This window comes from Malaclemys terrapin, chromosome 1, assembly GCF_027887155.1.
Source record: "Malaclemys terrapin pileata isolate rMalTer1 chromosome 1, rMalTer1.hap1, whole genome shotgun sequence".
NCBI lineage: Eukaryota > Metazoa > Chordata > Testudines > Emydidae > Malaclemys > Malaclemys terrapin.
The window spans coordinates 337,571,704-337,589,447 of NC_071505.1; the positions used below are offsets into that span (position 1 = coordinate 337,571,704).

General features: G+C 48.6%; 1 protein-coding gene across 6 annotated transcripts in view; it reads right to left on the reverse strand.

The window, feature by feature from the left end:
- The window catches only part of MYO7A (myosin VIIA), a 116,847-nt gene that overhangs the window by 10,271 nt on the left and 88,832 nt on the right, over positions 1-17,744 (reverse strand). For 3 of the 6 annotated variants that reach the window (XM_054015813.1, XM_054015810.1, XM_054015815.1), the window contains 11 exons: positions 17,415-17,584; positions 16,653-16,861; positions 15,902-16,026; positions 15,035-15,192; positions 13,302-13,455; positions 12,356-12,511; positions 11,112-11,217; positions 7,863-7,976; positions 4,446-4,533; positions 3,351-3,457; positions 1,050-1,235 (listed from right to left, as the gene is read on the reverse strand). In XM_054015813.1, the coding sequence (XP_053871788.1) occupies positions 1,050-1,235; positions 3,351-3,457; positions 4,446-4,533; positions 7,863-7,976; positions 11,112-11,217; positions 12,356-12,511; positions 13,302-13,455; positions 15,035-15,192; positions 15,902-16,026; positions 16,653-16,861; positions 17,415-17,584 (1,573 nt within the window). Of the gene's footprint in view, positions 1-1,049; positions 1,236-3,350; positions 3,458-4,445; positions 4,534-7,862; positions 7,977-11,111; positions 11,218-12,355; positions 12,512-13,301; positions 13,456-15,034; positions 15,193-15,901; positions 16,027-16,652; positions 16,862-17,414; positions 17,585-17,744 lie in introns of those variants that run through there. The other 3 variants (XM_054015814.1, XM_054015811.1, XM_054015816.1) reach the window with 2 other exon arrangements.

Genomic DNA, 17,744 nt, shown 5'->3' on the forward strand with positions numbered 1-17,744 from the left:
GCCAGTACAGGTTTGAGTATATCCACAAGTGCTTTGTCCATAGACTCATAGACTCATAGACTCATAGACTTTAAGGTCAGAAGGGACCATTATGATCATCTAGTCTGACCCCCTGCATGCTGCAGGCCATAAAACCGTCCCTACCCCTTCCCTGGACTCTGCTGTTGAAGTCCCCAATCCTGTTTTAGGTGACTTCAATCGGCAGAGACCCTCCTGCTAGAGATCCCTGCCCCATGCTGCGGAGGAAGGCGAAAAACCTCCAGAGGCTCGGCCAATCTGCCCTGGAGGAAAATTCCTTCCCGACCCCCAAAAATGGCGATCAGTCAGACCCCGAGCATATAGGCAAGAGTCACCAGCCTGACCCCTGTCAGCCATTATACGATTTACCTACCATTGTTTGGTTATCCTTGACTACTATGTTTTACCATTAAACCATTCCCTCCATAAATTTATCTAACTTAATCTTAAAACCAGACAGGTCCGTCGCCCAGTGTGAGGCAGGACAGACTTGTGGTTAACGCACTGGGCTAGCGCCTGGAAGAGCTGGATTCAATTCCCAGCTTTGATACTGACTCCTTGTATCATCTGGAACAAGTCACTTAATCTCTCTGTGCCTTGGTTCTCCACACGTTAAAACAGGGATAATCAATCTTCGCTTCCTTTGTCTGTCTTGAATGTAAGCTCTGTAGGACCGGGATTGTCTCGTACCAGGTGCTTATACACTGCCCCGCAAAATGGGACCCTGATCTTTGCTGGGCCCTAAGCGCTGCTATAATAGTAATAGCTACCTATCATGTAAGTGTAACCTACTAGTGTGTGTGAGTTACCGGACCCACTCTGTGCATGGCTGGCAGAGCATTGATTGTGTTCCCACCCACCTAGAGAGGTTTAGCTCAAGCTGATATACTCCTGCTTTTAGCTCTGGAGGTCCCCGGTTCAGTCCCTGCTGCGTTGGACAGGATGGCAGCGGTCACACAAGCTTATCGAGATGCTATACCCGCTGCACCGTTCTCTGAGCCTGGCTCGGTGTTATCAAGGCCGTTCCTTACCCTTTTCCAGTCGTCCGGAGAGAGCTGCCGGAGAAGATCCTGAGGCACCAGCTCCTTCAGGAGCTTGGGGATGCTGGGGAAGTAGGACTTGTCATCCTCAAACTTCACCCTGTAGATCAGAGCTGCCAGCTGTAAGACCTCTTCCCGGGTACACTTGTGGTAGCCACGCAGGTACTTTGGTAATTCCTGCACACGAAAGCGTTTCACAAGGTAACGGGGGCGGCCACAAACATCCAGGTTCTCAGAGACGTCCTTTTGTCCTCAGAGACAGAGGCTGTTTGAATGGCAGCACCCAACCGTCCCAAGACAAATGCCAAGTAGACGCTGGCTAACGGAAATCTAGCAGATCGGCAGCTATAGAAGGAAGCTGCTTGAAAGCCGGCTGTGCTAGTGCAGTGATCTTCAGTCTTTTCCATCCCACATCCCAACCCCCTCCTGGTACCCCCACTTAGCTGGGACCCCTTTCTCCTTCAGAAACCCTGGAAAGGCACAATGGTTGGTGGCCCTGAGGACGGGGGTTGCGAAGCTCAGACCGAGACACTTTGCACTACTGCAGCCAGGGACCAGGGCTTGATAAAACAGGGGCTCTCCTGCTCTCTGCCCCACCTTTGAAATGAACCCAAGTCTAACAGCTTTGGGGATTTGAGTGAAAAACATGAATCTTAGCGATGAATCCTGGGTAAAACACTGGATCTGCAGAGCCTGCCCCTCGGTGAAGCCGGATCTGAACCTGAAGCTCGATGTCATGACTGGCCCAAAATGAGGGGAACCAAACCTGCTCCTGAACTACAACCCCACAAGCACTGTGGATAAGCTGGACTCTGGTTCTGAGGCATCAGGCAGGCTGGCTCAGCCCCAATATGGCTTCCCCGCTGCACTGCTGGTGGCAGACAGAATGCGGCTGAGGCCTCTCCCTGCTTTATTTTACACCTGTTTGTTTCTTCCTTCAATCACCCCCCCCCCCCCCCCGCCCACTTCTGCCCTTTCACCATGTGAGTTACAGCCAGTTCCTTGAGCAGGGCCGGCTCCAGGCACCAGCCGAGCAAGCTGGTGCTTGGGGCGGCAGCTTGTAGGAGGCGGCATTCCGCCCAATCCTAGGGTGGCACGGCCGCTTTTTTTGTTTTTGTTTTTTTGTTGTTGTTCTGCTCCGGCCGTCCTGTAGGGGGCAGCGGCGTGGAGGACGGGAGCGCCCTGCAGCAAGCCCGGCAGGGCAGCCTGCGTCCTTCCCTCCCAGCCAACCGGAGCGGTGCGGAGCCCTCCCGGCAGGGGGCACGGTGGGAGGGGCCGCGGGGCAGTGCCCCGCTGAAGCCCTGGCCGCCCCCCTTCTCTCTCTCTCCCCCCGCTTCCTCCCCTCCTCCCCTCCTCTCTCTAGCCGGGGCACATCTGCAGGGTAGGGAGTCCCCCTGCACCCCTCCCCAAGGGAGTTCATGGCATTGGCTGCTGTTCACCCCTCTCTAGTTATGGAGGAACTGCCTGGGAACTGCAATATTTTTTTGAAATCATCATTGTAATGGGGCGGGCAGAAATGTTTAGTTAGAGCACCAGCTCTGGGTTAACTTGGCCACCACTAGATGCTCATCTCTCAGCCAGACCGCTTTGACCAAGGCCATTTTAGCTCACACTCTAACACACTTTGTCACTTGTGTTGGCCCAGAGGAGCTCAGCTGTTGAGGGAGATCATTTCGAATCGAATGGCTTTTTCTTTTATTCAAATCAAGCTTCCCCTTTAAGCCATATAACCTCAAGAATGATGTAAAAAGTACACTTCATCTGTCAACAAGACCATGTATGACATAATCAGCAGGAGGCACGTTCATGTTTGAACAACCATTTCATCGAGAATGACTGTAATAGTGTGTGCGTGTGAATTTCACACTTGAAAGTAGCTGGCCAGACAGCCCAGCAGAACAGAGACCTCTCTTTAGCTGCAGAACACGTACAGCAGCGGTGTGGCATTCTGCCCTGTCTCTGCTACTCAAACATGACCTGAGCAGATCACCTTAACATGAAAGAGATGAAAAATCTCTGGGGCTATTCAGAGTGCGGCTTCTCTGCTGGGACTGCCGAGAAGACGGCTAATTAGTGCCTCTGACCCATGGTTTTATGATGTTGATACCTACTCAAGAGGGGTGGACTAAGGCCTTCAGTCCTCCTAACAGCCAGCACATGGAAACCTCTATTTGTCACTACTGGTGTGAGTTGGATTTGAGCAATTGATGTAGAAGGAGGAAGCCTTTTTATCCCCTTACTAGTTCCCTGAGTCACCCAGACCTCCCCCAGTATTGTAAACTCATGGAGTACCTGATAATAGTGGAAGATGGAGTCTGCCATTGAATCCTTCCCAGGCATGGTGTTTGTCCACAGTTTTTTCATGAAGAACACTTGATATGTGAGAGAAGGCACTATACCTGCAAAAAGGAATCTGTTCAACATTGACTAGGCTTGTAACAAACGCTTCAACCACTAGATGGAAACCTGTATAAAAGAGACGCTCGCTCCTTGAAGCAATTCACAGTCCCTCCTGCAGGAGGCTCAGGGATGAAATAGCAAGTGTTAAAGCCATGACTGAAGTGCACTGGCTACAGAGTGGCTGCCTAAATTGCTCTATGAACTCTTAAGTTAGTGGTCTTCAGGCTTTCACTTAAATCAGCACTGAATTCACTTGCAAATCTAGAATGAAAGGAGGATGGATTTAATTTCATAGCAACAGCATTACAATGTACTGTGGAAGTTTCTGGAAAATTACTTGGGGCCAGTTAGTGAAGCCGCATTTCAGCTAGCAAAGCAATGCTAAAAGCTCAGAAAGTTTCTACATCTGCCAAGGTCCGGACAGCAACCCCAAAACTTCAATCTTCAGGGGAAGTCACTTATTTAGAGGCATGGGCTAGTTGATCTCTGCATTGCCAGCCCTTGGCACCTGTGATCTGTATGACCACAGAAGATTCTTGATTCCCTTAATAGAAATGGGAACAGGATTAAAGTGGATACTGTGAAATTACTGGGAGTCGTCAGGTGGCAATATAAAGTCTTAAGTACTACAAAGATAATAAATGCCCTCTAACTGATCATATAAGTAGTCAGAGCTTGGAGTATTGCTTGGTGTTAGCTGTTGTGCAGTTCTTTTTAGAAGTTATGGATAGCAAGAGTAAAAGTTTGCTCCCTGCCCAAGAATGGATCATTTCTTAGGTGCAGAGTTGCTGTTGACATGATTTACATGAACACCCAAGACCCAAATATTACACGGTCCCAAACACATTACAGATATAGTTTTCATCAGGGTATGGTAGGCGAGAGGAGCCTTTTAAAAATGATTTCAATGGGCTCTATGAGACCTCCCCGGCCAGCACTGTACCTGGGAGAGGAAATAGCAGCAAAACAGAAGAATGACATTATTACCGTCTTTTGCAGGTCTTGCTTTCTTTATCCAGTCTGTAAGATGTCTGACAAAGTCAAAGAAGAAATCTCCTTCTGGGACGCTGATAACCTGTGGAAACACATCCCACTGTTAATAAAACCAACCAAATAATAGCTAATCAGAGAATTATAGGGGAGAAAAGCCCTAGTATGCAGGCTAGCCTAGGCCATCCCCCTGCCACTGAAGGATCATTTCTTCCAATATGTCTTGCAGTGCCTTGCCCAGGCTGGTTTTAAATGTCTCAAATGGTGAGGCTTCCACAGATCTGACCATCAGAAAGCTATTGCTGGCCTAGCTGTTTCTATACTGTCCTTCACCTAATTTCATCCAGTTATTCCTAGTTATCTCCTCTTGTTCCACCCTAATCAATTCATCTCCCTTCATCTCTCCATTGCTTCTGGACAGTTCTTGTGTATCACAGTTAATCCTTCCTTAAATCAGTCTATTCAGCAGCGTGACCATCCTCTTGCTCCCCTCTAATAGGTCACTATCTGTCTGGTCCAATATCCCAGGTCTGGCTGGACCAGAGCCATATAGGGAGTGGCTATCAGCTCCCGGCTCTGTGAACTACAGGCCAGTCAGCCTCACCTCAGTCCCTGGAAAAATCATGGAGCAGGTCCTCAAGGAATCAATTATGAAACACTTAGAGGAGAGGAAAGTGATCAGGAACAGTCAGCATGGATTCACCAAGAGGAAGTCGTGCCTGACTAACCTAATTGCCTTCTATGATGAGATAACTGGCTCTGTGGATGAGGGGAAAGCAGTGGATTTGTTATTCCTTGACTTTAGCAAGGCTTTTGATACGGTCTCCCACAGTATTCTTGCTGCCAAGTTAAAGAAGTATGGGCTGGATGAATGGAGTGTAAAGTGGATAGAAAGCTGGCTAGATCGTTGGGCTCAACAGGTAGTGATCAATGGCACCATGTCTAGTTGGCAGCCGGTTTCAAGCGGAGTGCCCCAAGGGTCGGTCCTGGAACCGGTTTTGTTTAATATCTTTATTAATGATCTGGAGGATGGTGTGGACTGCACTCTCAGCAAGTTTGCAGATGACATTAAACTGGGAGGCGTGGTAGATACACTGGAGGGTAGGGATCGGATACAGAGGGACCTAGACAAATTAGAGGATTGGGCCAAAAGAAACCTGATGAGGTTCAACAAGGACAAGTGCAGAGTCCTGCACTTAGGATGGAAGAATCCTATGCACTACTACAGACTAGGGACCGAATGGTTAGGTAGCAGTTCTGCAGAAAAGGACCTAAGGGTCACAGTGGACGAGAAGCTGGATATGAGTCAACAGTGTGCTCTTGTTGCCAAGAAGGCTAACGGCATTTTGGGCTGTATAAGTAGGGGCATTGCCAGCAGATCGAGGAATGTGATCGTTCCCCTTTATTCAACATTGGTGAGGCCTCATCTGGAGTACTGTGTCCAGTTTTGGGCCCCACACTACAAGAAGGATGTGGAAAAATTGGAACGAGTCCAGCGGAGGGCAACAAAAATGATTAGGGGTCTGGAGCACATGACTTATGAGGAGAAGCTGAGGGAACTGGGATTGTTTAGTCTCCAGAAGAGAAGAATGAGGAGGGATTTGATAGCAGCCTTCAACTACCTGAAGGGGGGTTCCAAAGAGGATGGAGCTCGGCTGTTCTCAGTGGTGGCAGATGACAGAACAAGGAGCAATGGTCTCAAGTTGCAGTCAGGGAGGTTTAGGTTGGATATTAGGAAACACTATTTCACTAGGAGGGTGGTGAAGCACTGGAATGTGTTACCTAGGGAGGTGGTGGAATCTCCTTCCTTGGAGGTTTTTAAGGCCCGGCTCGACAAAGCCCTGGCTGGGATGATTTAGTTGGGAATTGGTCCTGCTTTGAGCAGGGGGTTGGACTAGATGACCTCCTGAGGTCCCTTCCAACCCTGATATTCTATGATTCTATGATGCCTTTGTTTATGCAGGTTACAATACCATTGCTCTTTGTTGTTGATCCTGTAAATAATTGCTTCAGTTTACTCAACCCACAAAGCATTTATATATTTCTCTCCTTGGTCATTTGTAGCAGACTATCTGCCTTTTGGATGATTTAACCCTGCAGAGCCATCAAAAAAGCTAACAAAATGTTAGGAACCATTAGGAAAGGGACATATAATAAGTAAATATTATAATGCAACTCTATAAATCCATGGTAGGCTCACACCTTGAATACTGCGCGCATCTCAAAAAAAGATATATTGGAATTGGAAAAGGTACAGAGAAGGGCAACAAAAATGATTAGGGGTATGGATCAGCTTCCATATGAGAAGCGATTAATAAGACTGGGACTTTTCAGCTTGGAAAAGTGATCACTAAGGGAGGATATGATTGAGGTCTATAAAATCATCAATGGTGTGGAGAAAGTGCAGGAGGAAGTGTTATTTACTCCTCCTCATAACACAAGAACCAGGGGTCACCCAATGAAATTAACAGGCAGCAGGTTTAAAACAAACACAAGGAAGTATTTCTTCACATAACACACAGTCAACCTGTGGAACTCCTTGCCAGGGGATGTTGTGAAGGCCAAAACTATAATGGAGCTCAAAATAATTAAATAAGTTTATAGAGGATAGGTCCATCAATGGCTATTAGCCAAGATAGGGATGCAACCCCATGCTCTGGGTGTCCCTAGCCTTTGACTGCTAGAAGCTGGGAGCGGACGACAGGGGATTGACCACTTGATGATTGCCCTGTTCTGTTCATTCCCTCTCAAGCACCTGGCATTGGCCACTGTCGGAAGACAGGATACTGGGTTAGATGACCCATTGGTCTGACCCAGTATGGCTGTTCTTGTGTTCTAAAGCAGTCTGAGATGCAACTGGCATGCAAGATGTTACAGAATTTAAGGGCACTGTCCTGTGATCCTTATGCATGCCAGCACTGCCACAGGAGTCAGGAAGGGGGGCAGGATCAGGCCCTGAAGCTGTAGAATGGGATCTTCCAAAGCGCTCAGCCTGGATCTAAGTCACTGACTTGGGATGGGATTGATGTGAACTGGAGCAGAGTTAGGCCATCGCTGAGTGCTTTGGAAAACCCCATCCTGACAGTATTATGCTGCCAGCTCCCGCAGGGGCCAGTTCTGCAGCCCTCCCATCAGCTGTACACGCTCCCATTAGTAACCCCTTTGACTTCAGTGGGAAGAGGCTTGTGAGGAGGGGCTGCAGGACTGCCTGGACCTTTGATTAGAAATCTCCAGGGGTCAGATCCAGGGAGGCGCTCAGGAGCAATGGACCAGGCCCTTAGCCGCTGTAAAGTGGCATAGCTCCCCTGACTTCAGCAGAGTGGCGATGATTTACACCAGCTGGACATGGCGCAGCAAAGGCTCTGAGAGGCAGAGCTGCTCAGCCCGTGACCGATCGCTTTGTGAGCCGCTCACCTTGTCGGAGATTTTGACGAAGAGGCTGAAGCCCTCCGATGACTTCAGCAGCAGTCTGCTGGAGATGTTCTGGCAGAAATCCTTGGCTTTAGTGCTGGACTCCACTTCAAACGCCTGCAAAGAGAGGTGGAACCCACACCTCAGCCATCTCACTGTTCATCCCCGGGTCACCCTCTCTCACGGGAAACTTAGAGGCGCTTTTTGTACAGAGGCAGAGCTGTCCCGCTGAATTACAGCATTGCTTCTCTGTGCCTTCTTCCTGGTCCCCCCTAGAGGCTAACCTATCACTGCCATTGTTAAAGGAGAGTGGACACAAGAACGAATGGATATAAACTGGCTGTGGGGAAGTTCAGGCTTGAAATTAGACGAAGGTTTCTGACTGTCAGAGGGGTGAAATATTGGAACGGCCTTCCGAGGGAAACGGTGGGGGCGACGGACCTGTCTGGTTTTAAGATTAAGTTAGATAAGTTTATGGAGGGAATGGTTTAATGGTTAAGCATAGTAGTCAAGGAAAACCAAGCGATGGTAGGTAAATAGTATAATGGCTGACAGGGGTCAGGCTGGAGACTCTTGCCTATATGCTCGGGGTGTTACTGATCGCCATATTTGGGGTCGGGAAGGAATTTTCCTCCAGGGCAGATTGGCTGAGCCTCTGGAGGTTTTTCGCCTTCCTCCGCAGCATGGGGCAGGGATCTCTAGCAGGAGGGTCTCTGCTGATTGAAGTCACTAAAAACAGGATTGGGGACTTCAACAGCAGAGTCCAGGGAAGGGGTAGGGACGGTTTTATGGCCTGCAGCATGCAGGGGGTCAGACCAGATGATCATAATGGTCCCTTCTGACCTTAGAGTCTATGAGTCTATCACTGCCATTGTTAAAGGAGAGAAAGGCGATGCCTAAGATCTTCCTACTTCGTCAGCAGGTCCCAGTTCTTCTCTCTTTATTCTGAGCGGCAGTCAGTGCTCGGCTTTTGCTTCTGTGGCCTCAGAGACTCAGGACAATCCTGCCTTTCCTCACATTCCCTTTTTACCAGTGATCACTGATTTGCGGGCCCCCCTTGAGCCACTTTGGCTCCTGATCTTCAGAGGTACGGAGCAACTTCCAGCTCCCAATAACTTCAGCTGGAGTTGTGGGTACTCTGCATCCCTGTGAATCAAGCCCAACACAGGCACCCTACAATTGAGACCTCTCCCTCCCCCAAATCACTGAAAAGTGGCCCAAATCTGCACAGGACAGGGCTTTGGGTTTTTTTTGCAGCTGCTGTTGGTTCTCAGCGGGGAGGAAGGGAGAGACGCTACACTGGGCTTATGCATAGGACCGAGACGCCCCAGGCGTGCAGACATGATTCTACCCCTGCAGGGCGCACCTGCCTCTCGCTGTTCAGGGGTAGTATGACTCCATGCTCCTGGCTGTCCTTTTAAATAGCACCGGCTGCCCCTGGGACCCGATGGCATTCAGAGTGTGCCCATAACCCAGCTGATCATGCAGCCTTTACCGTGCAGATCACCACAGGTACCTCGGGTGGCTAACCCACCTAACATTCAAGTCCCCACTGTGTATGCCTTCAGGCTGCCCAAGATGTGTCTGTAAACCATTGTCTGGCTTGTCTCTTGTCACATTTAGGCTATGTCTACACTACCGCGGTAAGTCGACCTACGCTACGCAACTCTAGCTATGTGAATAACATAGCTGGAGTTGACATACCTTAGGTCGAGTTACCACGAGGTCTACACTGATGGGGGTGAACGGGAGAAACTCTCCCGTTGACTTACCTTAGTCTTCTTGTTGGGGGTTGAGTACAGGGGTCGACTGGAGAGCGATCTGCTGTCGATTTGGCGGGTCTTCACTAGACCCGCTAAATCGACCACCGGTAGATCGATCTCAAGAGCCTCGATCCCAGCTGTAGTGTAGACCTGCCCAGGGAAAAAGTTCTAAAGAGATAACATCTCAATGCAGCTGCGAAGATCTCCATGACAGACAAGGACAGACGGGGCCACCTTGTCAAAGGGGGGCACCCCCTCATCTCCCCTTGTGCATGCCCATCTTTGCACAAGCACACACTTGTGTGTGCATTCATCACCTTCTATCTCTTGTACCCACCAGCAATAGGGTTTAGATGTTCAAATCCACACAACAAGATTGTGTGTGCGTTCTGCAGTACTAAGTGCTAGTGTGCAAGAATGGCACGTGCCAGGAACTGCACACACAAAGCTGCTCATGCATAAATATTCCTATTCATCTCCATAAGCATGCAGGGTGCTTAGCAGGCAATTAAAGATGTGCTGCCTGCTACAAAGAACTGACAGTCTAGTTGAGAGAAGACCCTGAAGGAATGGGATAGACACTTATATGTAGGGGGTCTACTTAAATCGCAGAGAAATCAAACACATTTTTCACAGGTTGGTCACAGCATAAATAACAAATTTCATGGATGTGTTACACATCCACAAAATTTGCTATTTATGCCGTGACCAATCCATGAAAAATGTGCGATTTCTCCACAGCATTTCTCAAACTGGGGGCCCCGACACAAAAGGGGGTCACAAGCCTATTGTAGGGGGGATCGCAGTATTGCCACCCTCACGTCTGCGCTGCTCCTGGTGGCAGTTCTGCCTGAAGCTCGGTGGCGGGAGAGCGGCAGCTCTGATGGCAGTCCCACTGCCAGCAGCAGCACAGAAGTAAGGGTGGCAATACCATACCCTGCCATCCTTACTTCCCCGATGCTGCTGGCAGCAGAACTGCCTTCAGAGCTGGGTGCCCAGCCAGCAGCCACCGCTTTCCCCTCTGCCTTCAGATCGGTCGGAGACCGGATTTCACGGGGGAGAACAAACTTCACGGTCTGTGACATGATTTTCATGGATGCAAATTTGGTAGACCCCTACTTATATGAGGAAAGGTTACATGTATTCACATTCACACATCAGGTTTGTTCCTTTTATAATTAGAGGTGGCTTTGGTCCTGCTTCCCCTTTGCCAGATTGACACTGGTGTCCCTCTATTAACTTTGCCAGCAGAAGAGAAAAGAGAAACAGGATCTTTGTTTTGAAAAACTGAATTGAAATGGCAACGACTCAAACTCATGTTGATTTTGATCCGTGTAGCTAAGCATCCACATCTATGACACGCTATTGCACTCCATGGTCTTACGCAAGCCTACCCCAAGCCAGAACTGATACTAGCCTAGGTTGGGCATTAATTAGAGAAAACGTAAGTCTGTCCTGCAGGAATTCAGATCTTTTTTCTCCCTTTTACCTCATCAGTGTCATCGGGGAAGTAAACTTTGTGGAAAATTTGGGTGGTTTTGTGTTGAATTGCCTCCACTTCAACCAGATGGGGAGGATACTTCCTGGATCCATTCCTATAAGACAGGAGATTTACAGTGAATATGGCACCAGAGAACTCACTGCTGATATACGTTGATACCCTACAAAAACAGAACAGTATCTTCAATAAGCACCCAACGAAACCCCGTGAGCAACACAAAATGGAAAGGGGTCTTACATGGAAAATGGTTTTAGGATAGGCGCTGGGAAAGGGCTCACCTGCTTGGCTATCAGTAATCAAAAGGAGGACACAACGGAGAAGGGTTTGAAAGAGCTATGATTTACCAGGGCTGCTGCTATGGTAAGGTACAGGAATGAATACATCTTGTAGTTTTCATATCCAACCTACCTTCCCCCAGAATGGCCCATGGAAATATGAGCAGACAAAGCAGTCACGGCAAGGATTCTTCTGCCCTGTTTTATTTTATGATTTGTATTGTGGTAGCGCCTAGAGGCCATAAGCAGGATCAGGGCTGCATTGTGCTAAGTGCTGTACAAATATATAATGAAAGAATGGTCCCTGTCTCAAAGAGCTGATAGTCTAATGGTATGAAGAGAGACAAGAGGTGGCTACAATGACCAGAGAGAGGGAGCTCAAGGTCACAGCCAGGGAGTCATGGTCATTATAATAAGTAGCTGTCATAGCACCGGAGCAGCCTAGCCATGGAGGATTTTATAGGCCTCTTACTAGATGCAAGGGTTAAGCAGAGTTCTGAAGGGGGAGAATGTGTTTATTTGGCCCCTAGATATCACAGTGATGGGTACATTAGGAATGCGTGGATAGTCAGACTAATACTACTTGGCTTTTCATCCATAGCGCTTTATTAAAGGAAGGTAAGTAAAGTTATTCCCATTTCGCAGCTGGAAAATGGAGGGGCAGAAAGGTGCATGGGGAAATTTTCAACTCTCATAGAAAGGCAACGGGTTAGGCACCTGTGAACATCTCCCCCAAAGGGATTTGCCCAAGGTCCGACAGCCAGTCACGGTAGAGACAGGAACAGAACCCACATCACCCAACTTCCAGATCAGAGCCCTGTCCACTGGAGTAGACAGAGAGACGCTTAACACTCTGTCCTAACCCTTCCCCACTTCCTCAGCCAGCTGGCAAATAGTGCGCGTGCACACGCACACACACACACACACCATCACATCTACCAGAATCTGGTACCATACCTCAGAGCTTTCTGTAGTCTCTGTATGCAGTCTGTGGCTAGGGGGTGATGCTTCCGGGACTGGAGAAACCTCTGGACATGGGGCAGGAGAACATTGCTGGGAGGGAAAAGGCCTGTGCACAACCAAAGCAGCTCCCAACCCTTCTCTTCGCTGTACCTTAAAGAAACAGATAAACAACAGGAAAATCAAACTCCCCGAAGGAACACTATCTACCAGAAAGGTCTGGGTCTCAGTTACACTAAGGCCCCCTTGACACTGCTCTGGCAGTGTAGAGAGGCATAAAAGTGGCCAGCAATGGAATTTACCCCACTTCCATCCCCGTTCAACACTGTCAGAGTCGGGTAAGGGACTTGAGCACAGATGGGAATTTGGGTCTGAAAGCTTCTTATCTCAAGCCTTGTAGCACTGATACTAATGTTAGTAATTGGGTTACATATACATCAGAGGGCAGAGATTGTACAGAGAAGATTCACCAGCACTGCACAACTGTAGAGAATGGACCTTGGAATTGTTGTGGAGGAAGAAGCCACCAGATAAGGACTTGGGCTGGATGTCTGGGGAGAGGAAAAGGGAGGAGTCAAAGATGACACCAGAGTATAGGCCTGAGTGACCGGAAGGATGGTGGTAGGGTCAGTAGCAACAGAGAATAGGTGGAAATGTAGATCCTGTTAGATTTAAACTGATGGCAAGGCATCTGCCCTGGAGGAGATGTCATAGAGCCAGAGGGAAATGCAGAAGCAGAGGGACAGAAACAAGTCCAGAGTGGACAGACAGATTGGAGTCATCAGCACAGAGATGGTAGATAAAGTGATGATAAAAGTCTTTAAAGAGGACAGAGAGAACGGAAGACTTCTGGGCCTACCCATTCTGCAGAACTCCCCAGTCAGTCCTGCATTACCCAACACAGAGAGTTACAGCGGGGTACACGGGGAAGAATGACTCTTACTTAATGTGGTTGTCAGTGAGCTGCTTGAGGATCTGACAGTAGATTTCATCTTTCAACGGTTCAGCTTTCAAGGCACCTTCAAATATTTGGTCTGTTAGCTCGTTGACTGAGCGGGTTCTTTTGGATGGATAGTCACCCATATACTTCAGCACAGGTGCAAGGCAGCAGTCAAGGATACACTAACAAGGAGGCTTAGGGAATGGCTTCTGATAACGACCCAATGAAAGAGTTGCTATGCATCACTCCAGAGGTGGCTGCATTTTGGTGGTAGGTGTATAGTTAATCTTCAAATGTGCTTTGGGATCCTTCTGGATGGCACCCATAATCATAGAACCTTATGTGTCATCTTGCTTTCTTAGGCTGGAGAGACCTGGCTGGGGGGGGACACGTAGGCCCAGAATGAGTGTGACCCTTTCTTCGGACTGTATAAGTGCCATGGAATTATTATGATTAATGGCCAGATTTTCAGCTGGTGTCTGCTGGCAGAGCTCTGTGGAAGTCAATGGAGCTACACACATTTACACCAGTTAAGGGGTCTGGCCCATCCTGCTAGTTCTATCGTAATTATTATTATTTAGTGCAGCGTGTTTGAAATGAATTTTCTGAATTTGATTTTGGTTGGGGAAAAAAACAGGAAAAAAATTACAAAAGCGTCATCGACAATTTCCCCCCCATTTTTGACCAAATTTTCCATGTATTATTATCAAGGAATGGCTCACACTGCAGTGTTAGGATCTGAGCTTTATCTACCATGTAATGCTTGAGTCCAAGTTTGGTGCCGCCAGCTTATAAAGATGCAGGTCATCTGCATAATCTGGATATGCGTTTTGAGCGGCCCTCAGATGTCAGGGATGTTTGGGTCCAGGAGTTGGTTCAGGCCCATCTCTAATCATTAGCACTTGTACCGAGTCCCATGGTTAAGGCTCAGATTTAGTCAGGGATATTTTTAGTAAAAATCATGGACAGGTCACAGGCAATAAACAAAAATTCATGGACGCCCTTGACCTGTCTGTGATTTTTACTAAAAATATCCCTGACAAAATGGGGAGGGAGGAGGGTCCAGCACCCACTACTGCTGGGGCTTTGGGGTCCGCTCGCCCCGCCGCAGCGGCTGGGAGCTCTGGGGTCCCCTCGCCCCACCGCAGCGGCTGGGAGCTCTGGGGTCCCCTCGCCCCCCCGCAGCGGCTGGGAGCTCTGGGGTCCCCTCACCGCCCGCCGTGGCTGAGCAGCTGCAGGGTGGGGGGTCACCTCGCTGCCCACTGTGGGTGGGCAGCTGCGAGGAGCACTGCCGCCAGCAGCAAGTGGGAGCTCCAGGGTCCCTCTGCCGCCCTCGGCAGCTGGGAGCGCCGGGGGACCGCCACCACCCGCAGGGGCTGGGAGCGCCGGGGGACCGCCACCACCCGCAGGGGTTGGGAGCGCCGGGGGTCCCCAGCTGCCCGGAGGCTAGGAATTGCTGGGGGGCCCGACGGTAGCAGTGACTTAGAGCTGCGAGGCTGCTGGCTGACAGTTCCAGCCCCGGGGCAGAAAATGTCATGGAGGTCTCTGGAAGTCATGGATTCCCTGACCTCCATGACATAATCGTAGCCTTATTCATGGCGCATGACCTAACGCCCACTGAAATCAATGTTAATCTTTCCACTGATTTCAATGGGCCTCTATGCGACTCCTTGGGCCGGGCCTCTATGTCGGTTTGATCTATTGTGGGCAACCTTTCCACAGCGCTGGAAGGATATCAATGAATGCCATGCAGGCTTCCTGGGACAGCTCTTCACTGCCCAGGATCTTCTTCAGCAAGGGCTGCTTGATGGGCTCTCGGGTGTAGCACCACAGTTTGTCTTTCCCTCGATTTTTGGTGATCATGACCCGGCTCAGAGTGTGCTTCGGAGGCGGCCTGGCAGCAAACACAAAGCAATGAGGAATCATGGAGAGATTACGAGGGATGAGACGGCTCTATGGAGCCCAGCTTCTGAACTTGGGTGCCAAATGTAAGGCCCCCAGTTCTGCGTTAGGGCGCTCTTGTAGGGTCCAATCCAATGCCCACTGAGGTCATAGGAGTCTCCCTGTTGCCTTCAGTGATCACTGGATCAGCCCACTAGATGCCTAGAACAGGTGCCAGGCTCTAGTTTATTTGGAGTTAACACACCGGACTTGCTATACCAGAAGAGACTAATGTTTTTTAAAGAACAGGTTGGACAACACCTGTCAGGGATAGTCTAAGGTTTAGTTGGTCCTGCCTCAGTGCAGGGGAGTGGACCTGATGACTTCTCAAGGTCCTTTCCAGCCCTACATTTCCATGATCCCGTGTAATGTTCTACATATGATTCAGAGGCTTCAAGATCAGAAGGGACCATTAGTTAGTTGGACCTCGTGAATAACACTGGCCGTAAAATTTCATGTAACAATCGGACTTCTGATGTTCTGCCAGTTTATACACAGAACGCAACATCCTAAATCACAGCTGTAGTCATATCAGGCCAGACAAGCTGAAATCTAAAGCTTTCTTACAGTAATCCTGAAATGCAGCCAACAATTCGGCTCTCCCTTAGGAATGAACTCAAGTCCTTTATGCATGCTGAAGAGATTTTTTTTTAAAGTTTCACCTAAAATAATCATAGGAGAACTCTTCCAAGGTATACGGCTTCACTCTTTCTTCACTGTCCGAAATCGCCATCTGGGATGTTTTAATAACATCTTGCCTCTGGTCAGGGGTCATTGTGACTAACGCCTAGAGAATAAAGGAGTCATGGTTAGTCAATGTATTTTAGATGAAAGAATTCTGATGTGTCCAGAAAGGGAAAGCAGATGAAAAATGAAAAGACTGAAGATGAAAGAAAATCATGCTGTAATGAAAAAACAACAAAATATTAACTTCAAACTACTAAACAGCAACAACACTCAATCTTAGTGGAACTACGCAGTTTCATGCATTTCTTAGTAATTAACACAGGGGGGTCTCAAAACAGTGTGGACCACATCCTAAGAGAGAAAGTACCTTATGGACCCACTTCCCCTCTCATTCATAGCTGCATAGACACATCTCCCCTGCCCAAATATCACCTTCAAAATTCAAGCCGCAGTGACATCCAAGAAGATTCAGCCATATTCTAGGTCCAAAGTGGGTGGTTTTCAAACTAACAAGCCCAATGGAAAGGCTAATAGGTTGTCCAGACAAATGAAATCTGGTTCCCCGCTGCCCCAATGACCTGTTAACCCTCTTAGTCATTCTTGCTTCCACTGCATCATCATCAGGGCCTGATCTAATCTTTGAAGACAATGGAACAACTCCCTTTGACTTCAGTGGCTTTTGTATCAGTCACCTGCCAAGATGCACCATCCCTTAGGGTAGCTTACCACAATCTCCAGAGGCGGCATGGTGACAGTCGGCAAGACGTAAACACAGTCCGTTGGGAAATCTCCTCTCTGTTTGGTCCTCTCATTGACCCCATTGGCCCAGCCTGAGTTCATGACATGCTCTCCAGTGTCCTGGTCCATAACAATCAGGTCTCCTTTATGGAAGCTGAGGAATCCAGATTCTTCTCCCACTGCAGTGGAAGCGGCCGCTGTTATTTCCAAACATCCGTTGGAGTAATTACCTTGTCTACATGCCTGCCTAACACACCTATCCCTGGGAAATCGGATCCTATAAAACAGGCAATTGCTAAATGTGTACAGTGAATAAATACCACTTACAGAAGTGCTTGGGCTGGCATTTTCAAAGGGAACGAGGAGAGTTAGGCTCCCAAATCCCACTGGTTTTCAATAGAAATTGGATGTTCAACTCCCTGAGGCACTTTTGAAAATCCCACCTTAACCAAAGGCCTTACACACTGATTTCAAGGTCAGAAGAGACCACTGTGCTCATCTAATCTCACTGCCTGCAGAACATTGACCAGAGAATTTCACCCAGTAATCCCTGCAGCAAGCCCATATCTTCTGGTTGAGCTAGAGGATATATTTTCGAAAGAGACATCCAATCCTGATTAACCAAAACCTTTTATACATGAGTGCTGCTCTTGCAGGAGAAGCAGACAGCTTTCCCAGTGCGACATACGAAAGACTGCCTGCCCTAAAGCCAGAGGATTTCTTTGCCTTTGGGTTGCTCAGTTTACTCACCAGGGTTTGGGTTGTCTTGGAGAGTGACAACATACTTTGATCTTTTCCTTAGTCCTTCTAGGAAGGTGACGACAAGGTCCCGGATGTCCTCTGCATTGTTGGAGGTGAAGGTGTACTCGTCCCCTTTAATGGTGGCCAAGGTGAAACTTTGCCCTTGGAGCTTTCCCCCTCTAGAACGGGGATCATAGAAAACACATGCCTAAATTTAGACATCTAATTTTAACCCACATAGGTCAGTTTTGGCAGAGTGCCTGGGACGTGAGAGATGTAGCTGCAGGACTCCAACTGGAATGAATGCTCCTGAACATTTCAGGGATGGGCAAGTAAGCA